Below are 17129 nucleotides of genomic sequence, written 5' to 3' on the forward strand. Positions count from 1 at the left end.
ACCAAGGAGGGCAATAAAAGCAAACATTTATTGAACACCAGCTGTGGGACCCGCCTGTGCTAAGTAAGCACTTCACGGGAATGATATCGTTTAATCCTCACAGTCCTACCGCCGCAGTCCTAGTATTATACTCATTTTACAGATCAGTATGACTCAAGGCTTAGAGAGATGAAGAAATAGGTCCAAAGTCACGGCTGCACAGTCAGTGGTTGAGAGGCGGCGTGGAAACTCGGCCGCAGTGCCCGTTTTCGGGCTTTGCACTGGATCGGATCGAGGCCACCTGCGTCCCCTGAGCCCACCGACAGTGGCGCGCAAGCAATGGTGGAACTGGCCAGAGGACTGGCGGTGGCCACCGGGGCGCTCGATGAGTGCCTTCTCGAGGAGCCTAGGAGAAGACAAATCGTTGTCGTGCGAAGATCCAGCCTAAACAGCAAGAACTGGCTGTCAGGCCTGTCGGCGGCCGAAGGTGATCCCGTAGGGAGCCCACCCCCGCCAGCGCCGGGTCCTCCTGGTCCCGCCCACACGTCAGAGAAGTTGTGGCTAGGTTAATCCAGACCGAGATGTGCCGGGGCGGGGCCGGCTGTTGCTGTATAGAGTTTAAACCAATCAGCCCTCGGCTCCACTTCTCTCGACCAATGGGAAGTGGGCAAAGGCGCAGAGGCGGAAAGTGTGACTACACGAGCAGGATTCAGAGCCAATCAGTCGTGGGCCTCGTTCCCGTCCGCCAACCAGCGGCGAGAGCGGGCCCGTGGGCGGGAGGCCGGAGCAGCTGTCAGGCTGAAGTCCAGCGAGAGACGCGCAGTGGGGCGCCGGGAGGAAGCACCCAGCCGGGCCTGGCCCTGGAGATGGTCCCCGGTGCTGCCGGCTGGTGTTGTCTCGTGTTCTGGCTCCCTGCGTGCGTCGCGGCCCACGGTGAGCAGCAACGGGCGGGGTGGGACTGGCCGTTCAGCTTGCGTGCTTCTCGGGGGCGGGGGGCACGGGTCACCTTGGGGACCCCGCGAATTCGGGCAGGTCGAGGGACGGGCGGATAGAATGGGTGGATGCTGGTCTCCAGGGACATGCGTTGGGCGCAGCCCTAGGTAGGGCCCTGAGTCTTCATCTCCCCTTGTCGAAGCAGCGGGCCCTCCCTACACTCGGGCTGATCCAGATGACTGCGGGTTGCGAGCAGGAGACACAGAGACAGCTGGAGATTCTACAAGCTAGAGCTATGCATGTGAACACTCACATCCATATACAGGAGCAGACGTTCCTACACAATCACACACATGCACAGCCTCTGCATCTGCCTGAGCACATACACGTTGACACTCATTCACATACCTGAGCACATACGAAGAGCCACACTTCATTTACACAGACAAGCAGAAGCAGAGGCCAGGCAAAAGTGTGTGTTGCAGAGGGGGTGTTTAGCCCTAAGGCAGGAAGTCTTCCCGGGAGTGTGTCCATGGGGAGTCCCCACTCCCAGGATAAAAGGCCGTACGTAGCCCAGTGCCAAACCAATGGAACTCTACGAGGAGGCTGTGATTTGGGCAGTAGAATTGAGACTTTACTTGCAAAGAGAAGTGGTTGAAGGATACTGAAGCCCTGGGAGTGATGACATGATTACATTCGTGTTTTAAGAAGGTAACTCTGGCTGTTATTTGAAGAAAAGGCCTCAGGGAGCAAGAATGGAAGCAGGTAGACCAGTTAACCAGCTGGAACAATCAGGGCAAGAGATGATAATGGCTGGATTGGGGGGTGGCAGTGAGAATGGAGTTTTCAGCACAGAGACCAACTGTCCCACCTAAGTGGAAGGCCCAGTCAGCTGAGGCTGGTCTCCTGGCCCAGACTATTGCCAGCCCAGGTAAGGAAGTCACAGGGTCTGTGATCGGAAGCCAAACCAGTTTGTTCCCAAGAGGCCTCTTATCTGTACCCTTTATCCTTCAGGTTTACGCATCCATGACTATTTGTACTTCCAAGTGCTGAGTCCTGGAGACATTCGATATATCTTCACAGCCACCCCAGCCAAGGACTTCGGTGGGATCTTTGTAAGTTCAGAAAGGTCCCCTCCTCTCTGACCCTCCGTCTCTCCCTCCTCTCACTGAGCTACAGTGTCCTTATCATCCCTTCAACTGATACCTGAGTGCCACCACGTCAGGTGTTGGGATGGGGAAAGGGACAGGATTCACTCTGCCCACCAGGGGCTGCAGTGCAGGGAGGAAACACTTCCAGCCACTCCTGGGCACTGTGGAGAAACAGGCTTTTCTTTGGGGACATAATACAGTGAGAAACTGGAGCTGCCAGCTTTCTCCATCAGCTCTTCCTCTGGCCTGTGTGATTTAAGGCAAGTCCCTTCCCTTCTCTGAGTCTGTACAAGCCTCCTACCTATCTCACAGCAAGGCAGGGTGGGGGAGGATAGGGTTTTGTGGGAGTTAAGTAAAAATGCTCAACTGCCTGGCACAAAGATAGAATCATCAGTCTGGGCCTAAACAGGCATCTCTTCACATTTTCGCCCCCTCAACATCTTTCAGCACACGAGGTATGAGCAGATCCACCTTGTCCCTGCTGAACCCCCAGAGGCCTGTGGGGAACTCAGCAACGGTTTCTTCATCCAGAACCAGATCGCTCTGGTGGAAAGGGGGTAAGCAGGGGCAGGTACTGGCCCAGGGGAGGGCAGGCACAGGGCAGATGCTGGGATCTTCACTGTCAGTGATGCTTTGAAATGGCTGGTTTGGGGCAAATTGTCATTCTTCAAGGTCTTAAAAAATGTCTTAAGATTGTCCATGCTTTTTGGCTATTTACTTATGAGCTATTAAAAAATTATCCATGGTCCGTTTTCCATCCACCCATAGTGACGTCCAGGGGGAGAGCCAACTAGGACCCTGCCTTTCTTTTGGTCTCACCACTTCTTCCAGGGGCTGCTCCTTCCTCTCCAAGACCCGGGTGGTGCAGGAACACGGCGGGCGGGCAGTGATCATCTCTGACGATGTGGTTGACAATGACAGCTTCTACGTGGAGATGATCCAGGACAGCACCCAGCGCACGGCTGACATCCCTGCCCTCTTCCTGCTCGGCCGAGATGGGTAAGGGCTCCTTGTCCCTGGTTCTGTTGGCATCAGCCTGGGTGCCATGACTTGGGGAGATCCAGGGCAATCACCAGTCCCTTCCCTCAGGCCTCATTTTGGGGTGCCCAGTTGGAGGGTGAAAAAAGTCCTCGAGCTCTGGAAGTCTGAGTGATGGGAACAGTGGGGCACAATGGTGCCAAGAAAGTGACCATTGCCATCTTTCTTCATGCCCTCCCAGCTACATGATTCGCCGCTCCTTGGAACAGCATGGGCTGCCATGGGCCGTCATTTCCATACCAGTCAATGTCACCAGCATCCCCACCTTTGAGCTGCTGCAACCGCCCTGGACCTTCTGGTAGAAGAGTTGGTCCCACATTCCAGCCATAAGCAACTCTGCCCTGGGAAGGGGCAACCCAGGAATTCTGCTGTTTGGGAGTTGGGGAGAGCATCTGGGGATGGGGTGGGGGGAGGGCTGCAGATAGAGGGGAAAGGGAAGCCACCCAATTGGCCTTCCCTCCCCCAGGGCCCCAAGGGTACCTCATGCTATGAGAAGAGGGAAGAGCCAGGCCCCAGGGCACCTGGCTAGTATCTAGAAAAGGGGTCAAAGGCAGGTGGCCTGAGAGTCATCTGTGACCTGTCACATCCCCCCTGGCTCCAGCCTCCCTTACCAAGGGTCTTCCCACATTGCCCTTCACAGCTTCTCCACCGGCAGTTGCTGGAGGGGCCTAAAGAGCTAGCGTTTGGAGACTCAATAAATCCTTACTGACTTTTCAGCAATAAAGCTACTCATCAGGGTTGCAAGTGTGTCCTAGAATAAGTGCACCCAGGGGTGGGAGGGGCCCTCAAAGCTCACTGGCCTAGCCTCATACCCTTGTTATGAGGGGAGGAAATTGAGGCTCAGAGAAAATAAGTAACTGCTGGTCTCTAATCCCAACACAGCCTCCTGCTCAAGAGCTGAGGAAGGCCCAGGAAACCATAGTTCAATCACCTGGGGAGAAAATTCCTCTTGTCCTCACAGGGCCCTTGGTCTTTAGGGACATTTGCACAGCAGCGTGTGGGTAAGACCAGAGATGAACCCAAACTGGGGAACCTGGGGCTCCCATCTCCCACCCTCACCTGCTCTAACCTGTGCCCCTCTGTACCCACTTCATGACTGCTGGGTGCCCTGGCAAGCCTGGCAGCCTGTCAAGCTGATCTTCACAAAGTATTCCTGTCACCACTCATGTTTTAATGAGAACAGAAGACAGGAGGGGGTAAGAAGGGTGCTGGCTGCTATGAAGGAGGAGGAAGAGTCCAGCAGGTGAGGGGCCAAAGAGGCAGATTCCACCCTGGCTCCATGATCCAGGTAAGGCACCTACCCTCCCTGGGCTTCCTCAGCAGGTAGAAGGGGGAGTGACAGATTATAATTCCCACAGCACCCAACCCAAGAACAATGGGTAATGCTCAAGGGGAGGTGGAGGGACTCATCTCAGAGTCTCTAGCGGGTGTTCCTCTGTGGAGACCCTAAAGATGGAGACTAAAGCCAGGAGAACCCCTTACTGGCCCATGTTAAACTGGCCCCAAGGAAGACTCTAGAGCATCCTAAATTAAGGTGCACAGGCCTGTTACGCCCCAGCCCAGGTTGCAGGCATGCTGCTAGAGCCCTTAGTGGGAAGGCCGTGTGAGGAAGAAGTGATGAGCCCCCACATTCCCCTCATGAGGAAAGCCGAAGCCTCATCCACACCCCACAAGGCAAGACGGGGCCAGGGCCTGAGAGGCAAGGCCCGAGGCACAGAGACTGAAGTCTGGGGAAGGGGGCATCTCCACTTTCCCAGATATCCAAATGGTGGGTGTTAGGGGGAAGAGGGCAGTAATGACCTGGACCCAGTGTGTCCCGGGCAGAAAGCCTTAGGGTAGATGCCTTGGAGGCTTGGTTCCTCCTTCTTGCCTCTCCCAGCTGTGCCAGTGGTCAGGCAGTGGCCTTATCAGCTCTAACTGTGGGAGGCGGGAAGTGGGGAGGGGGCCTCACGCCCTCTCTCTTTCTGCTAGAATGAAATCAGGCTGGTCTCAGATTTGCCACTTTGTTACCCCCTCAAAATAAATCAATAGCAAGTTGAGAGGGGAGAAGCCTCGTGTGGACGGGTAAGGGGGACCATGGGACCAAGAGGAAGAAACACCATTGCACCTGACCCTTGGTCCCAGCCCCCCACACCCTGGAATGGAGTGCCTCGGGGGTAGGCCGATTCCGAAGGGCTCGGTGATGGCGCAGAGCCTGAGCCAACTCAGCAGCAGTGTCCAGGGCACGAGATCTGGTAGGGGACAAAGGGCCTAGGGTCCGTCCTCTGTCCTACCCGCAACAGAGACATGGCTGGAAGGGGGGGAAGCAGGCAATGGGAGTGGAGAGTTCCTTCCAAGCCTCTTCTCTGGGGGAAGGTCCCCTTTTCCAGCACGGTCCAGGTCAGAGCCCCTTCTGAGCAGGGCAACATCACACATCAGTCATCTCATCCCCTAGCTCAGCATCTTCTGGCTCTCCTTCCTCTTCCTCCTCTTCTTCTTCCTCCTCTTCTGAGGTCACATTGGGTTCATCAGCCTCTGCCAGGCATTTGGGGCAGGAACAAACAAACAGATAGTTCTCCCTGCAGGGGTAGGGGGAAGGTGGTGGGCATAAAAAGTCAGGCAGCCACTGAGACAGAGGACCCCCGAGCCCAGCTGCCCACCCTGGCCCCCAGTGGCACCTGAGGATCTTGTGGCGGCTGTGGCGGCTGCGCTCCCGCTGACAGCAGTCTAAGTAGCTGATACAGATTTCCTGCAGGGCAGAGGAGAGGTAGGGTGTCTATTAGACGGGAAAAGGGCCTCCCCAATCACTGCCCCATCTCCAGGAGTTAGACCTGAGCTGCCCTTCGGCAAAGTAGTGGGCTGCCTTGATCCACTCCCCTGGGAAGGGACAGGCAGACAGGCTACTATGAGGCTCCAACAACCTGTGTCTGAGACAGAGAGGGGACTGGGTTAGCCTCAGGCCAATGTCGGTGGCTGGAATCAGAGGTTATCTCAGTCTGATGCTACTTGCCCTGGAAGAAGATTCCACCAGGCTCTCTTCACTATGTTAACAGCGAGGACTCCAAACCCAAACCAGCTCCCACGACCCAAGCCACAGAGAACCATCTCCTTCCAATTTCTTAGAAGCTGCAGATCTGTTGATCAAGAGATGGCTGGGGGCAAGAACCTGGACATGCAGTTGTCCCTCCAACACAGCTCTCAGGCCTTTTGGAGTTATTTGTTGGAAAGTGTGGGGTTAGAGCATATCCAAGGGCAAAAAGACTCATGCTCTAGGTTATGTGGGAATTCAACTCTGCTTTCATCCCTGCAGAGAACTTGCAAGGCCCACTGTCCCCCCTCCCTTGGAGGTTCTGGCCCCCCTTACCTCTCCTGGCTTAATATCCTCCAGGGCAGTGACGTGCAAAAGAAAGTTGTTTTCTGGGAAGGAGGTCTCTGCATTAGGGACACAGCTATGGTTGCCTGGGTCACAAGAGGCAGGTAATGATGATTATTGACTAATAAAAATAATGGCCTCAACCCTTCCGAGTCCTGGGTCCCTTCCTCTCATTTTCTAATCCCTACCCAGCCCTGCTGGGGCTGAACAGGCACTAGAATCCAAGTTTCCTGACTCCTGTTCAGTGATCCTTCCTGAAGATCACCAGGCACAGGTCAAATGCACTCCCACACTGCTACCTGCCTTGTGCCCCCCACCACTGCCCTTGCTCTCCTCCTCCCTGGCCCACCTTATCCTTAGTTGTGTTCCCAGTGTCTTGCAAAAGGAAGAACAAGGCTCTCGAAGGGATGCCCACCCCAAACCACTTAACTCACCAGACCCTCTAAGAGCCCAGTTTGGGTGAGGCTGAGTGTCCCTGGAACCTAGGATGGGGAATTTGCAGGGAAGAAACCAGACGGAGGGAGGCTGAGATCTAGAAAAGCTGGCTGTGCCCCTCCCCACCAGGTGCTGATGAGACTCGCCTTCCAGCCTAAGCTCCCTCTTCCCAGGATCCTAAGGGCCTCCCACCACTCCCCTACCAAACCTCCCAGGGCAGTGATGGCCCCAAGTCCAGGCTTCCCTTTGCAAGAACAGAGCTCTAGCACAGGGCCTGACCTGCTAGAAAGTATTACATATATTAAAGCATGATCAGTCAAATAAATCAATGAATAAATAATAGAATGAAAAACCCCCAGGGGATTCTCCAAGGAAGCTCAGACCTAACCCTGCTCCCACTCAACCCCACCAGCCTTGACTGGGCTCCACTGTGAGAGGTTAACTGTGGCCTCGAGGCCTCCTGGCCAAGGAGGAAATGCCCCCAGGACCACCCCTCCTCAGTGCCATGACTCACAGCAGCTCTGAAGCAGAAAGAGGCCAGATCCTTCACAGTTAAGAAACTCGCCAGTTGCTGTAAGACAGTAACATGCAGGTCTTATTTTACCCATTTTACAGGTGGGGAAAGCAAAGCCAGTGTGCCACTCACCACACTACCCCACCCGGTCTTCACTGTTTTACCCAAACTTGCTTCTCTGCGGCACAGATCTTGCTTTGCTATCAACATCACCCCATTTGCTCAGCACTCCCCTCCTCCCAGTGTCAAGCCTCTGCCTGGATCTTGCGGCCATCTGTGTGTCCGGCAAACAGCTCTGAAGCTCCCCACAGGCACACAGGGATTACCTCCCCCCACCATTAACTCACAGCTCCCTGGGGGAGGACCGTGTGCCTGCCATCTGACTGGGTGGGGGAGTCTCCAAGGCTAGCTGAGGCCAAGGTCCCATCTCACCAACCTGCCTCGACGTCCTTGTATAGCTGGTCAATGAAGGCATCCAGCCGCTCACGGTCCTGAGGCTTCAGCTCCAGCGCATCACAGGCATGGACCCACTGGCTCAGGGAACTGGGGGGGTCCCAGGCAGCCCGTAGTTGGAAAGGGGGCCCAGGTCACAGGGCTCTCCACCTCCAGGCAAGATAAGCCCAGGAAGAAGTGTTCCCACCCCCACCCCCTTTCTTTCTTGCTATCAAGACCAAGACTCCCAAGAGCAGACTCCACTGCCTCATTCTTTCTGACTCCCACCTCCATGTCCAGTACAATGTGCTAACCAGTCAACCCACCCCACCCTAAACTTTAAAGCAGCTGTGGCTTCCTTCCTCAAACTCCCATCCAAGCCCTGAGAAATAAGTCCTATAGCCCTGGAATGTTATTGCCTAACCTGGTCCCGATGCCTTGGCCATTGGTCCCAACAAGAGCAAAGAGAGACCGGAATCCATCTGGAGTGAACCACTGCAGGGGAAAGAGAGATGAATACTCTAGGTTATGGCCACTTGCTTTTCTTCCTGACCTAACACTGTGTTCAGGAAGTCTTCCGTGAGTCAGTCCCATCCCCACTCCTGAAGACCAATTCACCTCTGGCCCAGCTGTCCCAGGAGGAGAGGCTGAGCCTGGTTGCCTCTAGAGAGCTGAAGGGATTGGGAGGACATGGGACCCGCCTGCCCACACTCACCTGGCTCAGTGCTTCCTCATAAAGGGCCTCAGTGAAGAGTCTCCGTAGAAGTTCCAGCTGTCCCTGGTTGAGGGGAAGCAGGGAGAGACTTGCATCCCTGGGGATTTCCCATTAGCACCCAGGCAGGGCCCAGAAGACCAGACAGGGGAAGGAAAAGGGCCTGCTTTCCCCAGGGCAAAGGGAAGCCACAGAGTCCTTATCCCCGAAGAGTTCTGGCAGTCTGCAGGCCTGCTCCAATCCAGAGTGGTGAACCCAAAACTTCTAATTTTGCTCCAATCCAGAGTGGTGAACCCAAAACTTCTAATTTTCCAGCGTTTGCACTGGCAGGGCTGATGTAGCCTTGGCCTGGAACATCTGTCCTCACCACCAACCTCCAGGATCCCCCGACCTGGCCTCCAGACCAGCTCAGCTCTCCCCCTCCTTACCTCAAATTCAACGTAGGAAGAGCCACCCCAGAAGCATCCCTTTCACACCCCTTCCTCTGACTCCACCCCGTTTCCCCGCTTCCCATTTTCAGGTACACATTAGATCACAAAGTTAAACAGTGGCAGGAATACAAATCCTCTGAATCAATTTTTGGACCCAGGCTCTAACTCCTTTCTGTGGCTAGGAGGGGACCAAATGTGGAGCTCCCCTTTGGTAGCCACAGACATCCTAGGCTGTTGAAGGGGGGCTCATGGCAGAAGACCAACCTTGAATTTGTCCCCCAGGAGTTTGTGGACAATTTCCTCCTCCTCATTGGCTGTTTTGTTACAGAACTGGGAGAAGAGCCTGATCCAACGATCCTTATCCTTAGCCTGCAGTGAGCAAATATACGCAAGGGTCACAAGTACCCATATGTGCGTGCATACACACAGACTCACAGATGCCCCACCTCTTTACGGGCACTCTCATTCATGTAGGAGGAGTAGATTATGATTCTACAGCCCCCACCATCAGGTAAACACCAGCCAAACATGAACTTCTAGGCAGACCCTTCCTCTGCTTGGGAGACATCCTCCAACCTTGTCTACCCCCAACCATCTCCCCAGCTGGAGCCAAGCTACTAGCCAATTGAACAACACTTGGAAAAGTGGAATATTAAGACTATCAATATTTGATAGAAGAGGATCACAGTGGTTTCTCTCACTTTATATAAGAGACACAATCCTCAAAAGGTGGGGTCTATAAATTGAATGCACGAATTGCTGCTGCACAAGAAATCCTGTCATAGATCAAAGACGACAGGCTCTCCCACTCCGCAGACCTGATTTGTGGTTAGCAAACCCCTGTGGGTTTACATAGCAAGAGCTCTCCTTTGGGAAGCCCAGGGAGAACTCTGCATCCAGGCCAGGGCCTTAAAGTGATGGGGAGACTGAGGCCAAGGGTCTAATAGGGCCAGAGTCCACTTCTCTGGGAGAGCCAGGTGGGCTCACCTGCTTCACCGTGGCCACCATCCGGGCCATCAACATGATGCTTGCAGTTTCAGGGGGGTAGTGAACACTCCTGAGGAGAGAGAAAAAAGTTTGGCCTAGAAATTCCCTCTCTGGTAGCTGAGCTCAGAGAAGCAGTCCAATTGCTAAAAAATCCCATTTATAACCAAAAAAAGAAAAACAGAGGCAGAGACTTGGGCAGGACTTTGCATCCTTATGGGCTTCAAGGGGGAACTTTCTGGAACTGTGCAAAAGGCTGAGGACAATAGGACTGGCTACCCAGAATAAGGGCAGGGGGTTGTTTAATGCTAAGAATGAAGGAAAAATCTGGGGGATGGCAACTTATGAAAGATGGCTGTACCCTCTGAGTCCAGGCAGGCAGGCCTGGAGGGAGGGAGGGATAAAGGAAAGAAGAGAGGAAATGCTACCTACCTCCATGCCTCCTGCAGCTTATTGAGAGGATGCAGAGGGTCATCCTGGGAGGGGCCTGGGCACAGGACCTGGTGGTACTGCTCAGCAGCTGCCAGCCGACATTCTGCACTGCAGTACATCACCTGTCGGTGGGGTGCAGGTCAGCACTCCAAGTGGGCCAGGCACAGCCAGCCCAGGTGCTCCTCACCTCTTCTACCTGCATCCCTTCCCCAAGCAGCTCCCGAGCAGTAGCTCAGTGGGATTGTGAGAGGAGAAAGCACAGGGTACTGTGGGGGCAGATGGGAGGGCCACCTAACCCAGGCTCATAAAACCATGAAAGGCAGAGGGGGAAGAAGGCTGGCTCCCACCAAGCCCATTTTCCAGACCATGGAACCAGGGCAAGGAGGATAGGACTAAAACAAGCCTTTCAACATCTCATCCTATGTTATGACTCCCAAGGGCCATGACCAGGTGTGTTGTCACTCACTCCTGCCTCCCCAAGAGGAGCTCAGCCAAGGCCTCCCCAACCTGCCCCTTGCAGGTGCACCCCCCCACCCCTACCCTCACCCAGGACACTCACCTGGCAGTGGGGACAGTTCTGGTGGAGGTCCTTCCGCACGGTGCACAGCTCTGGGTGAGGGAGAACCTGGCCTGGCTTCCCAGTCAGCCTCTGGGCATTTTCTTCTGCCTTCTCCAGCGCCCGAAGGCAGTGGTCACAGGCTGAGAGTGAGAGCCCGACACGGCAATGTAAGTGTCTTGCAAGCAGAAGCTATGACTGTCCTTTTCACAGCAGCATGCCCAGGGCTAGAAGGGGCCTAGCACATAGCAGGCGCTTAATAAGAGTTTGGGAAGTGAGTGAATGAATGACTACATGAATAAATGGCATGAATGAATGAATTTCACATGCATCTAAAGGTGGATGAGCCCCTGCATCTCTTGCCTGACTCTACCTTCTCCTCAATGGACTCTGTAGAGCTCCCCCCACCTCTGGACTAAGCTTTTCCCACCCTTTGGGGCCAACTCGACTACAGGCTCACAGCCCCAAATGGCCTAAGATAGGACACAGGTGTGGTCCCCAGGCACGGTGTTCCTAAGGGAAGGCAGCAGTTCCTCCCAAGCACCCAGAGTCCCAGAGACACCAGCCGGCAGAGATACATGCAGCTCTTCTCATGCACAAAGGCGCCTGGGCCCAGCAGCCATGAGGAGTGGGCAAGATGTGCTCACCTCGGTAGCGATAAAGTGCATTCCAGAGAAACTGCGCAGCCACCAGGGGCCGTTCTATGAAGATGGTCTCCCCCTTCCGGATCAGATGTGTGGCAAACAACCCCTTTCCCTGAGAGGCAGAGAGTAAATAGGATGGACATAAGAAGGGACAGAGGACAGAGCTCCAAGGGCTCCTGCAGGGCCAGGCAGCCTCACCTCTGTCTCTGTAGAGTTCTTGAAGAATGGTCAGCCTCCTCCATATTTGCCTCCACTGCAAATGCAGCTCTGACCTACTTTCAGCCCATTCAGAACAGAGAGACTGGGATGGGGAGGCAGCCTCCATGGCACAGATCTCAGAATACTCAGAGGAAAACTTTTAGCATGGCTAGAGCAGGCCAAGGCTCTGAGTCACCCACATGCTCCTCCAGGATGCCGGCAGTGACACTGCTGCTGCTCAGGGTTACAGAGAAATCCTAGACCACAGGAGAGGGAAGGAGAGTGTGCCCTACTTCCCTGGTTGGCTGGGTACCTGCAGCACCAGCACAGTGCCTGGCACCCAACAAGTGCTCAGCTATTGCACTGAAAAGAATGAGCTAATCCTAACACCAATACTAATGCAAACTTTCTATGAGCCTTTGAGCTGATTGCTTCACTTCTTTGCGTTGGTTTTCCACATGAAAAGTGAGCATTAGAATAATACCTACCAAGTCATTCCCAGGACACAATGAAATACCTCAGAAGCTCTGGCTCCTTTCTACTCAAAGTGTGGTCCAGGGACCAACAGCATGGGCGTCACCTAAGAAACTGTCAGAAATGCAGAATCTCAGGCCCCACTCCAGATCTGCTGAATCAGAATCTGCTTTTTAACAAGATCCCAGGTGATTCTCATATGCAGGTTAAAGTTTGAGGTCTAAAGTACTGTATGCAGCCTGTAAGGGGTGAAGGATGAGAAAACAATCTCTGAATTGCCATCTCTCAAATGTGCCAAAGTCCTCAGGATATGGCTTCAGAACCCAGGCAGAGGTGCCAGCCTGCAGGATGCTTATTCCCACTGTTCACTTAGAGAAGAGGGGTGGTGCCCTTGCCAGCACTGAGCTGCCACACAAAGGGAGGAAAGAAAAAAAAACGCTTGACACAACAGCAAAATGTCCCGTCACACTGTGGCCTCCCAGGTAGCAACCTGTTTCCTTCTAGCACAGGTGCTCTGACTAGACAGTGACACCTCCCAACCTCAGAGCAGCAGGGATATGTAGACTAGGACATACCCTGGGCAACCTAAGAGCCACAAATCTCAATCCTGTGACAAACTCTGGGAGCCTTTCTAACAGTAGAGCGGGAGGTGGGACAACACCACTGGGCAAAGCTGTGGACACAACCTTGACTGTCTTCTGGAAAGCCCTAACCCCTACACCTCATAGCCCCCGGGGCCCCATCTAGCAAAATGGAAACTTGGCCTTCCCCTCTGGGACAAAAGAATATTAACAAGGTCCCACATTATCTCTGACCATCTCAAATCTCAATATTGGATAAATACAGCTCTCCCTTTCTCTCTTTCTAGAAGATCAAAGCAGAATTTATCTAGTAATCAAAACAAAGTGATATGTAAACTCACAGACATAGAGTCTAGAGTAGAGGTTACCAGGAGATAGAATGAGGCCAGAAAATGGGGAGCAGTTGCTTAAGATGCAGAATTTTTAACTCGGTTGAATTTAAATGAGTGGAGATGGGTAGAGGAGAAGGTGGCACATTATCATTATATAATTAGCAGTGCTGAATTGTCTGTGAATGTGGTTAATAAGAGAAGTTTAGAGTCATATATGTCACCAGAAGGAAAGCCAGAGGTTAAAACCTAGGACTGGATAACTCAGTAAATCTTGTGGTGGACAATGACCGTGATTAACAGTACAAATATTAAAAAGTTCTTTCATGAACCAGAACAAATGTATGACACTTTTACAAGGAGTTAATAATAGAGTGGTATATGGGGAAAAAACACACCTATTGCAAACTATGGACTATAGTTAACAGTAATATCTTAATATTCTTTCATCAACAGTAACAAATGTACCAAACCAATGCTGAGGATCAATGATGGGGGGGATAAGGTATATGGGATGTTTCGGGTTTTCTCGTTTTTGTTTTTTTTACTTTATTCTTTTTTTTTCCCCCTGGAATAATGAAAATGTTCTAAAAATGACTGTGGTGATGAATGCACAACTGTGTGATGATACTGTGAGCCACTGATTATATACTTTGGATGGACTGTATGTTGTGTGAATATATCTCTATAAAATGCATTTTTTTAAAAAAAGGAAAAGAATCAGAGCTGTTCCTCTTTAAAACCACTCATCCCCAAAACAGATGAAAATATTTCAAGAAAAACAGCTCTAATTTAGAGAGGACTCAACTTGAAGGGAAAGGAGACAAACTATGCAAAGATATTTCCATTTTGGAAAACAAGTTTTAAGAGAAAATTGTGCAAAACTCTAAGGCTATGTAATTAATGTTAAATTTTTGATTAAATCAATATTTTTTTCTAGAAAAATATGAATGACTGAAACTGAACTCAAAGGGAAGAGAGCCTAGATAGACCAATAAGCAGTGCTCATGTCTGGCTGGTGGACATCAGGAGGGGACACTGGCTGCTGTCCACCATATCTGGTCAGGCTCCGGTTCTGATTGGCCGTGTTCCTGGTGTTGTGGTTGGTAAATTTTTAAAAACCATTCCTGCCAATATCCATACAAGCAATAGAGAAAGTGGTCAATACTATCAAGGGAGGCCCCTACTATACATGATTTCATGAGTAAGCTCTCTCAAACATTCAAATATAAGTAATTCTCATGCTATTTAAACTATTCAATAACAAAGAAAAAAATAGAAAGCTTTTCCATTTTACCAAATAAACAAGCATAACTCCATTGTTCATGTTAACATGAAGACAGCACAAAGAAAAAACATCGCAAACCAATCTCACTTGATGAATACAGGCACAAAAAGACCAGGATAATCCATCTCGTTATCAAGTCTGGGAAGGTATATGATTTTTCCCAGGGGCAGGTCAGGTGTCAGAATGAGAGGGCCGCTATCTCATTCTTCCAGAACTGGGAGTTTGATAGAAGGCTGAGACAGCTGAAGTGGTGCAGTGAGAAGGGAAGAAATGAAGAGAGAGGAGGCTGAGAGATAGGGGACTAAGTGCAGGTAAGTATCACTGCCCACTAGGAATTAAGGAACTGAGAGACCATCAAACTGGGTGGACATAGCATGTGGTTGCTGAAATCAACCAGGAGGACCAGAAGACCAGAGGCCCTGGGATGGGGATGGAGATGTGAGCAGTTGAGCAGACCTAGAATGTAGAGGAGCTAATTCACCATGCAAAGAGTACTCCAGAGCCTACAGAGTGAAAAGAGGGCAGTGGAAGGCTGGATCAGTATGAATAAGCTGGGAGAAGGGCTGACATCTTGGGCAAGGACCAAGGATACACACAGCCATTGTACAAGACAAATTAGTCAACCTTCCTAATAAACAAATATAAGTGAAAACAAAGCAATACCATTTCGACTGGCAAAGATAACTAGGAAAGAAAATACCAGAGCTGGAGAGAACACAGGATGTGTGCAGAAACTGAGCTCCAATTCCTTTGATCCCAGGAATGAAAAATCAGACACAACGTAATGTCCATAAGTAAGGGGTTGGCTGAGTGAACTGTGGCCCTTCCATGAATAGAATGAATGTTACTCAGTTCTTAAAAATTAATACATAGAAATAGGTTCATTGATATTGAAAGATTCACTTTTGCATCAAAAAGCAACTTCTAAATATATGATTTTAATATACCTATATTTGCATAAGAATAAAAAGCCTACAGTAATTTCTGCATGGTAGGATTGAGTAGATTTCATTTTCTTTTCTTACGTGCATTTTCTTTTTCTTTTTTTCCTACAATGAACTTCTAAAATTCGATAATAAGAAAGGCAAAATCCATGTCGCTCTTCTGCTTCAAACCTTTCAAATGCTTCCTAGGCCTTCGGACTCCAGTCCAAATTCCTTGGCACCCCAAGGCCCTTGGTGAAGGGTCCCGGCTTCACTCCTCACCCCCTACCCAAATCTCATGGAGAACGTTCCCCGAAGACCCACGCTTTTTAATATCTCAGTTCCCTCCGCCCAACACGTCCCCGCCCGCCGCTCCCGAGGCCCGGCAGCGACGAACCCCCTCCTGGTCCAGGAGGCTGGGAGGCCCACAGCCACTCCCGGAGCAGTCGGAGCCGGGCGTCTGGCAGACGGGCGGGCCTCCGAGAGGAGGGGGCGCCCGAGACCCGGCAGCCCCCGTCCACCGCGTGACCGCGCCGGGAGCCTGCGCGCAGGGAACCGGCACGGAGCCCCCAAGCCGTGAGCAGGAACTGGGCCGCAGCGTCCGAGCGGCAGAGGAGCCTTTAGACTCCGGACATGGGGTGGCGGGGTAATGTCTCCAAGGCCGAACGGGTTGGGGGCTCCCAACGGGGCCCGCCCCGGCCTCACCTTGGCGCTGCTGACAAAGCGGACTTCCACTGCGACCCGGGCCGGACCCGCCACGCCCATGCAGAAAGAGAACACGTCGCACATGGAGGCCGCCATCTTGGGGGCGCCTCCGCCTTCTGACCCTTGACCCCGCCTCGACCCGGAGGCCCCGCCCCTCGGCGGCCCCGCCCATGGCGTGCATGTCCGCAAAGCTGCGAGGGTTTGCTTCGCAGCGAGTCCGAACCCAGGTCCGTTTGGTCCATGTGTATTTAGCTCGACCGGTTCGTTGACTGTGCGTAGCTGCGCCTGCTTTCGTGCTTTTACATCTGCAGTTTTGTGCCCGTCTGTGTCTTCAGGTGGGGCGCCTGTTCTCTCCCTGGGGACCCCAAAAAAGCTGCACGCCACTGACCTTTATAGCACCTGTCCCCCCAGCCTGGCCTGGTCTAACTACCACGCCCTGTTATTGTGTTTCCATGTCCCCGGTTGGTTCAGTGTTATTGAGAATGGACTGCGCCTGCATCTGCTACAGTCTTACGGTGACATTTGGGGGTTGGGTAGAACCCCGGTAACAGAACAGGTGAGTCGATGCAGTTGTTTCCGGAAGAGGCAGGTGCAGCTGGTTCCTTTAAGTCCAGCACTAGGAAGGATCTCCCTGGGGACAGGGACGGAGAAGGGTTCTTGAGGCTGGCCCTGGCCCCCTCAAGCCTGGGGCCTGGTGTCGGGGAAAGGATGGTCCACTGCCTTGGAGGCCCCCTCTGCTCCCACCTTTCCTCCTCAGACACTGCTGCCCTGACAGCCTCCGGGGACAGTGCCTTCTCACACCACCATGAGGCAGGGCAGGCCTTTTTCCACCGGGGTCACCCCACTCTTCACACCTCCGCCCCCAGGAGCCATTCTAGATTCTCAATCTGTACCCTCAACAGGGGCGGGCCCAGGTGTGTGGAGCTGCCTACAGAAACCAGTTCCAGAAATGCCAGTGGCAGTCCTCTCAGGGATCAGCTATCAGCCAGGCTTCTTAGGGGGAAACCAAGATGATTCCTGGGAAGGAAAGGGAACCGT

At 52.6% G+C, this 17129-nt stretch overlaps 2 protein-coding genes across 9 annotated transcripts; one reads left to right on the forward strand and one right to left on the reverse strand.

Moving 5' to 3' along the window:
* The first annotated feature begins 327 nt into the window (after positions 1–327).
* On the forward strand, positions 328–3841 carry PRADC1 (protease associated domain containing 1). Of its 3 annotated transcripts, none has more exons than XM_037806726.1 (5): positions 448–912; positions 1927–2027; positions 2511–2620; positions 2985–3062; positions 3283–3841. In XM_037806726.1, the coding sequence occupies exons 1-5, from the start codon at positions 561–563 to the stop codon at positions 3401–3403; spliced, it is 762 nt and encodes a 253-aa protein (XP_037662654.1). In that variant the 5' UTR covers positions 448–560; the 3' UTR covers positions 3404–3841. The 3 variants fall into 3 exon arrangements, with proteins under 3 accessions (XP_037662655.1, XP_037662654.1, XP_037662653.1); XM_037806725.1 differs by having other exon boundaries at positions 708–912; positions 2895–3062; XM_037806727.1 differs by lacking the exons at positions 2511–2620; positions 3283–3841 and having other exon boundaries at positions 328–912; positions 2895–3023.
* Positions 3842–5090: 1249 nt separating this feature from the next.
* Positions 5091–16208, reverse strand: SMYD5 (SMYD family member 5). 6 transcript variants are annotated; one of them, XM_037806720.1, is made up of 15 exons: positions 16092–16197; positions 12280–12379; positions 11597–12048; positions 10953–11092; positions 10394–10515; positions 9965–10034; positions 9242–9346; positions 8550–8612; positions 8259–8329; positions 7839–7945; positions 7403–7459; positions 6888–6935; positions 6445–6539; positions 5759–5829; positions 5091–5659 (listed from the first exon to the last, which is right to left on the reverse strand). In XM_037806720.1, the coding sequence occupies exons 3-15, from the start codon at positions 11916–11918 to the stop codon at positions 5509–5511; spliced, it is 1422 nt and encodes a 473-aa protein (XP_037662648.1). In that variant the 5' UTR covers positions 11919–12048; positions 12280–12379; positions 16092–16197; the 3' UTR covers positions 5091–5508. The 6 variants fall into 6 exon arrangements, with proteins under 6 accessions (XP_037662648.1, XP_037662651.1, XP_037662647.1 ...); XM_037806723.1 differs by lacking the exon at positions 12280–12379 and having other exon boundaries at positions 11597–11705; positions 16092–16208; XM_037806719.1 differs by having other exon boundaries at positions 11597–12379.
* Between the last annotated feature and the right edge of the window lie 921 nt (positions 16209–17129).

Source organism: Choloepus didactylus, chromosome 17, assembly GCF_015220235.1.
Source record: "Choloepus didactylus isolate mChoDid1 chromosome 17, mChoDid1.pri, whole genome shotgun sequence".
Taxonomy (NCBI): Eukaryota; Metazoa; Chordata; class Mammalia; order Pilosa; family Megalonychidae; genus Choloepus; species Choloepus didactylus.

Excerpts from the sequence above, each read along its gene's own strand:
- PRADC1 (XM_037806726.1), top strand. The coding sequence starts at position 561 with ATGTGCCGGGGCGGGGCCGGCTGTTGCTGTATAGAGTTTAAACCAATC. Across the intron at positions 913-1,926 it reads TGCGTGCGTCGCGGCCCACG|GTTTACGCATCCATGACTAT; the intron begins GTGAGCAGCAAC and ends TTTATCCTTCAG. Across the intron at positions 2,028-2,510 it reads AGGACTTCGGTGGGATCTTT|CACACGAGGTATGAGCAGAT; the intron begins GTAAGTTCAGAA and ends AACATCTTTCAG.
- SMYD5 (XM_037806720.1), bottom strand. The coding sequence starts at position 11,918 with ATGGAGGCTGCCTCCCCATCCCAGTCTCTCTGTTCTGAATGGGCTGAA. Across the intron at positions 11,093-11,596 it reads TGCACTTTATCGCTACCGAG|CCTGTGACCACTGCCTTCGG; the intron begins GTGAGCACATCT and ends TCTCACTCTCAG. Across the intron at positions 10,516-10,952 it reads AGAACTGTCCCCACTGCCAG|GTGATGTACTGCAGTGCAGA; the intron begins GTGAGTGTCCTG and ends CCCCACCGACAG.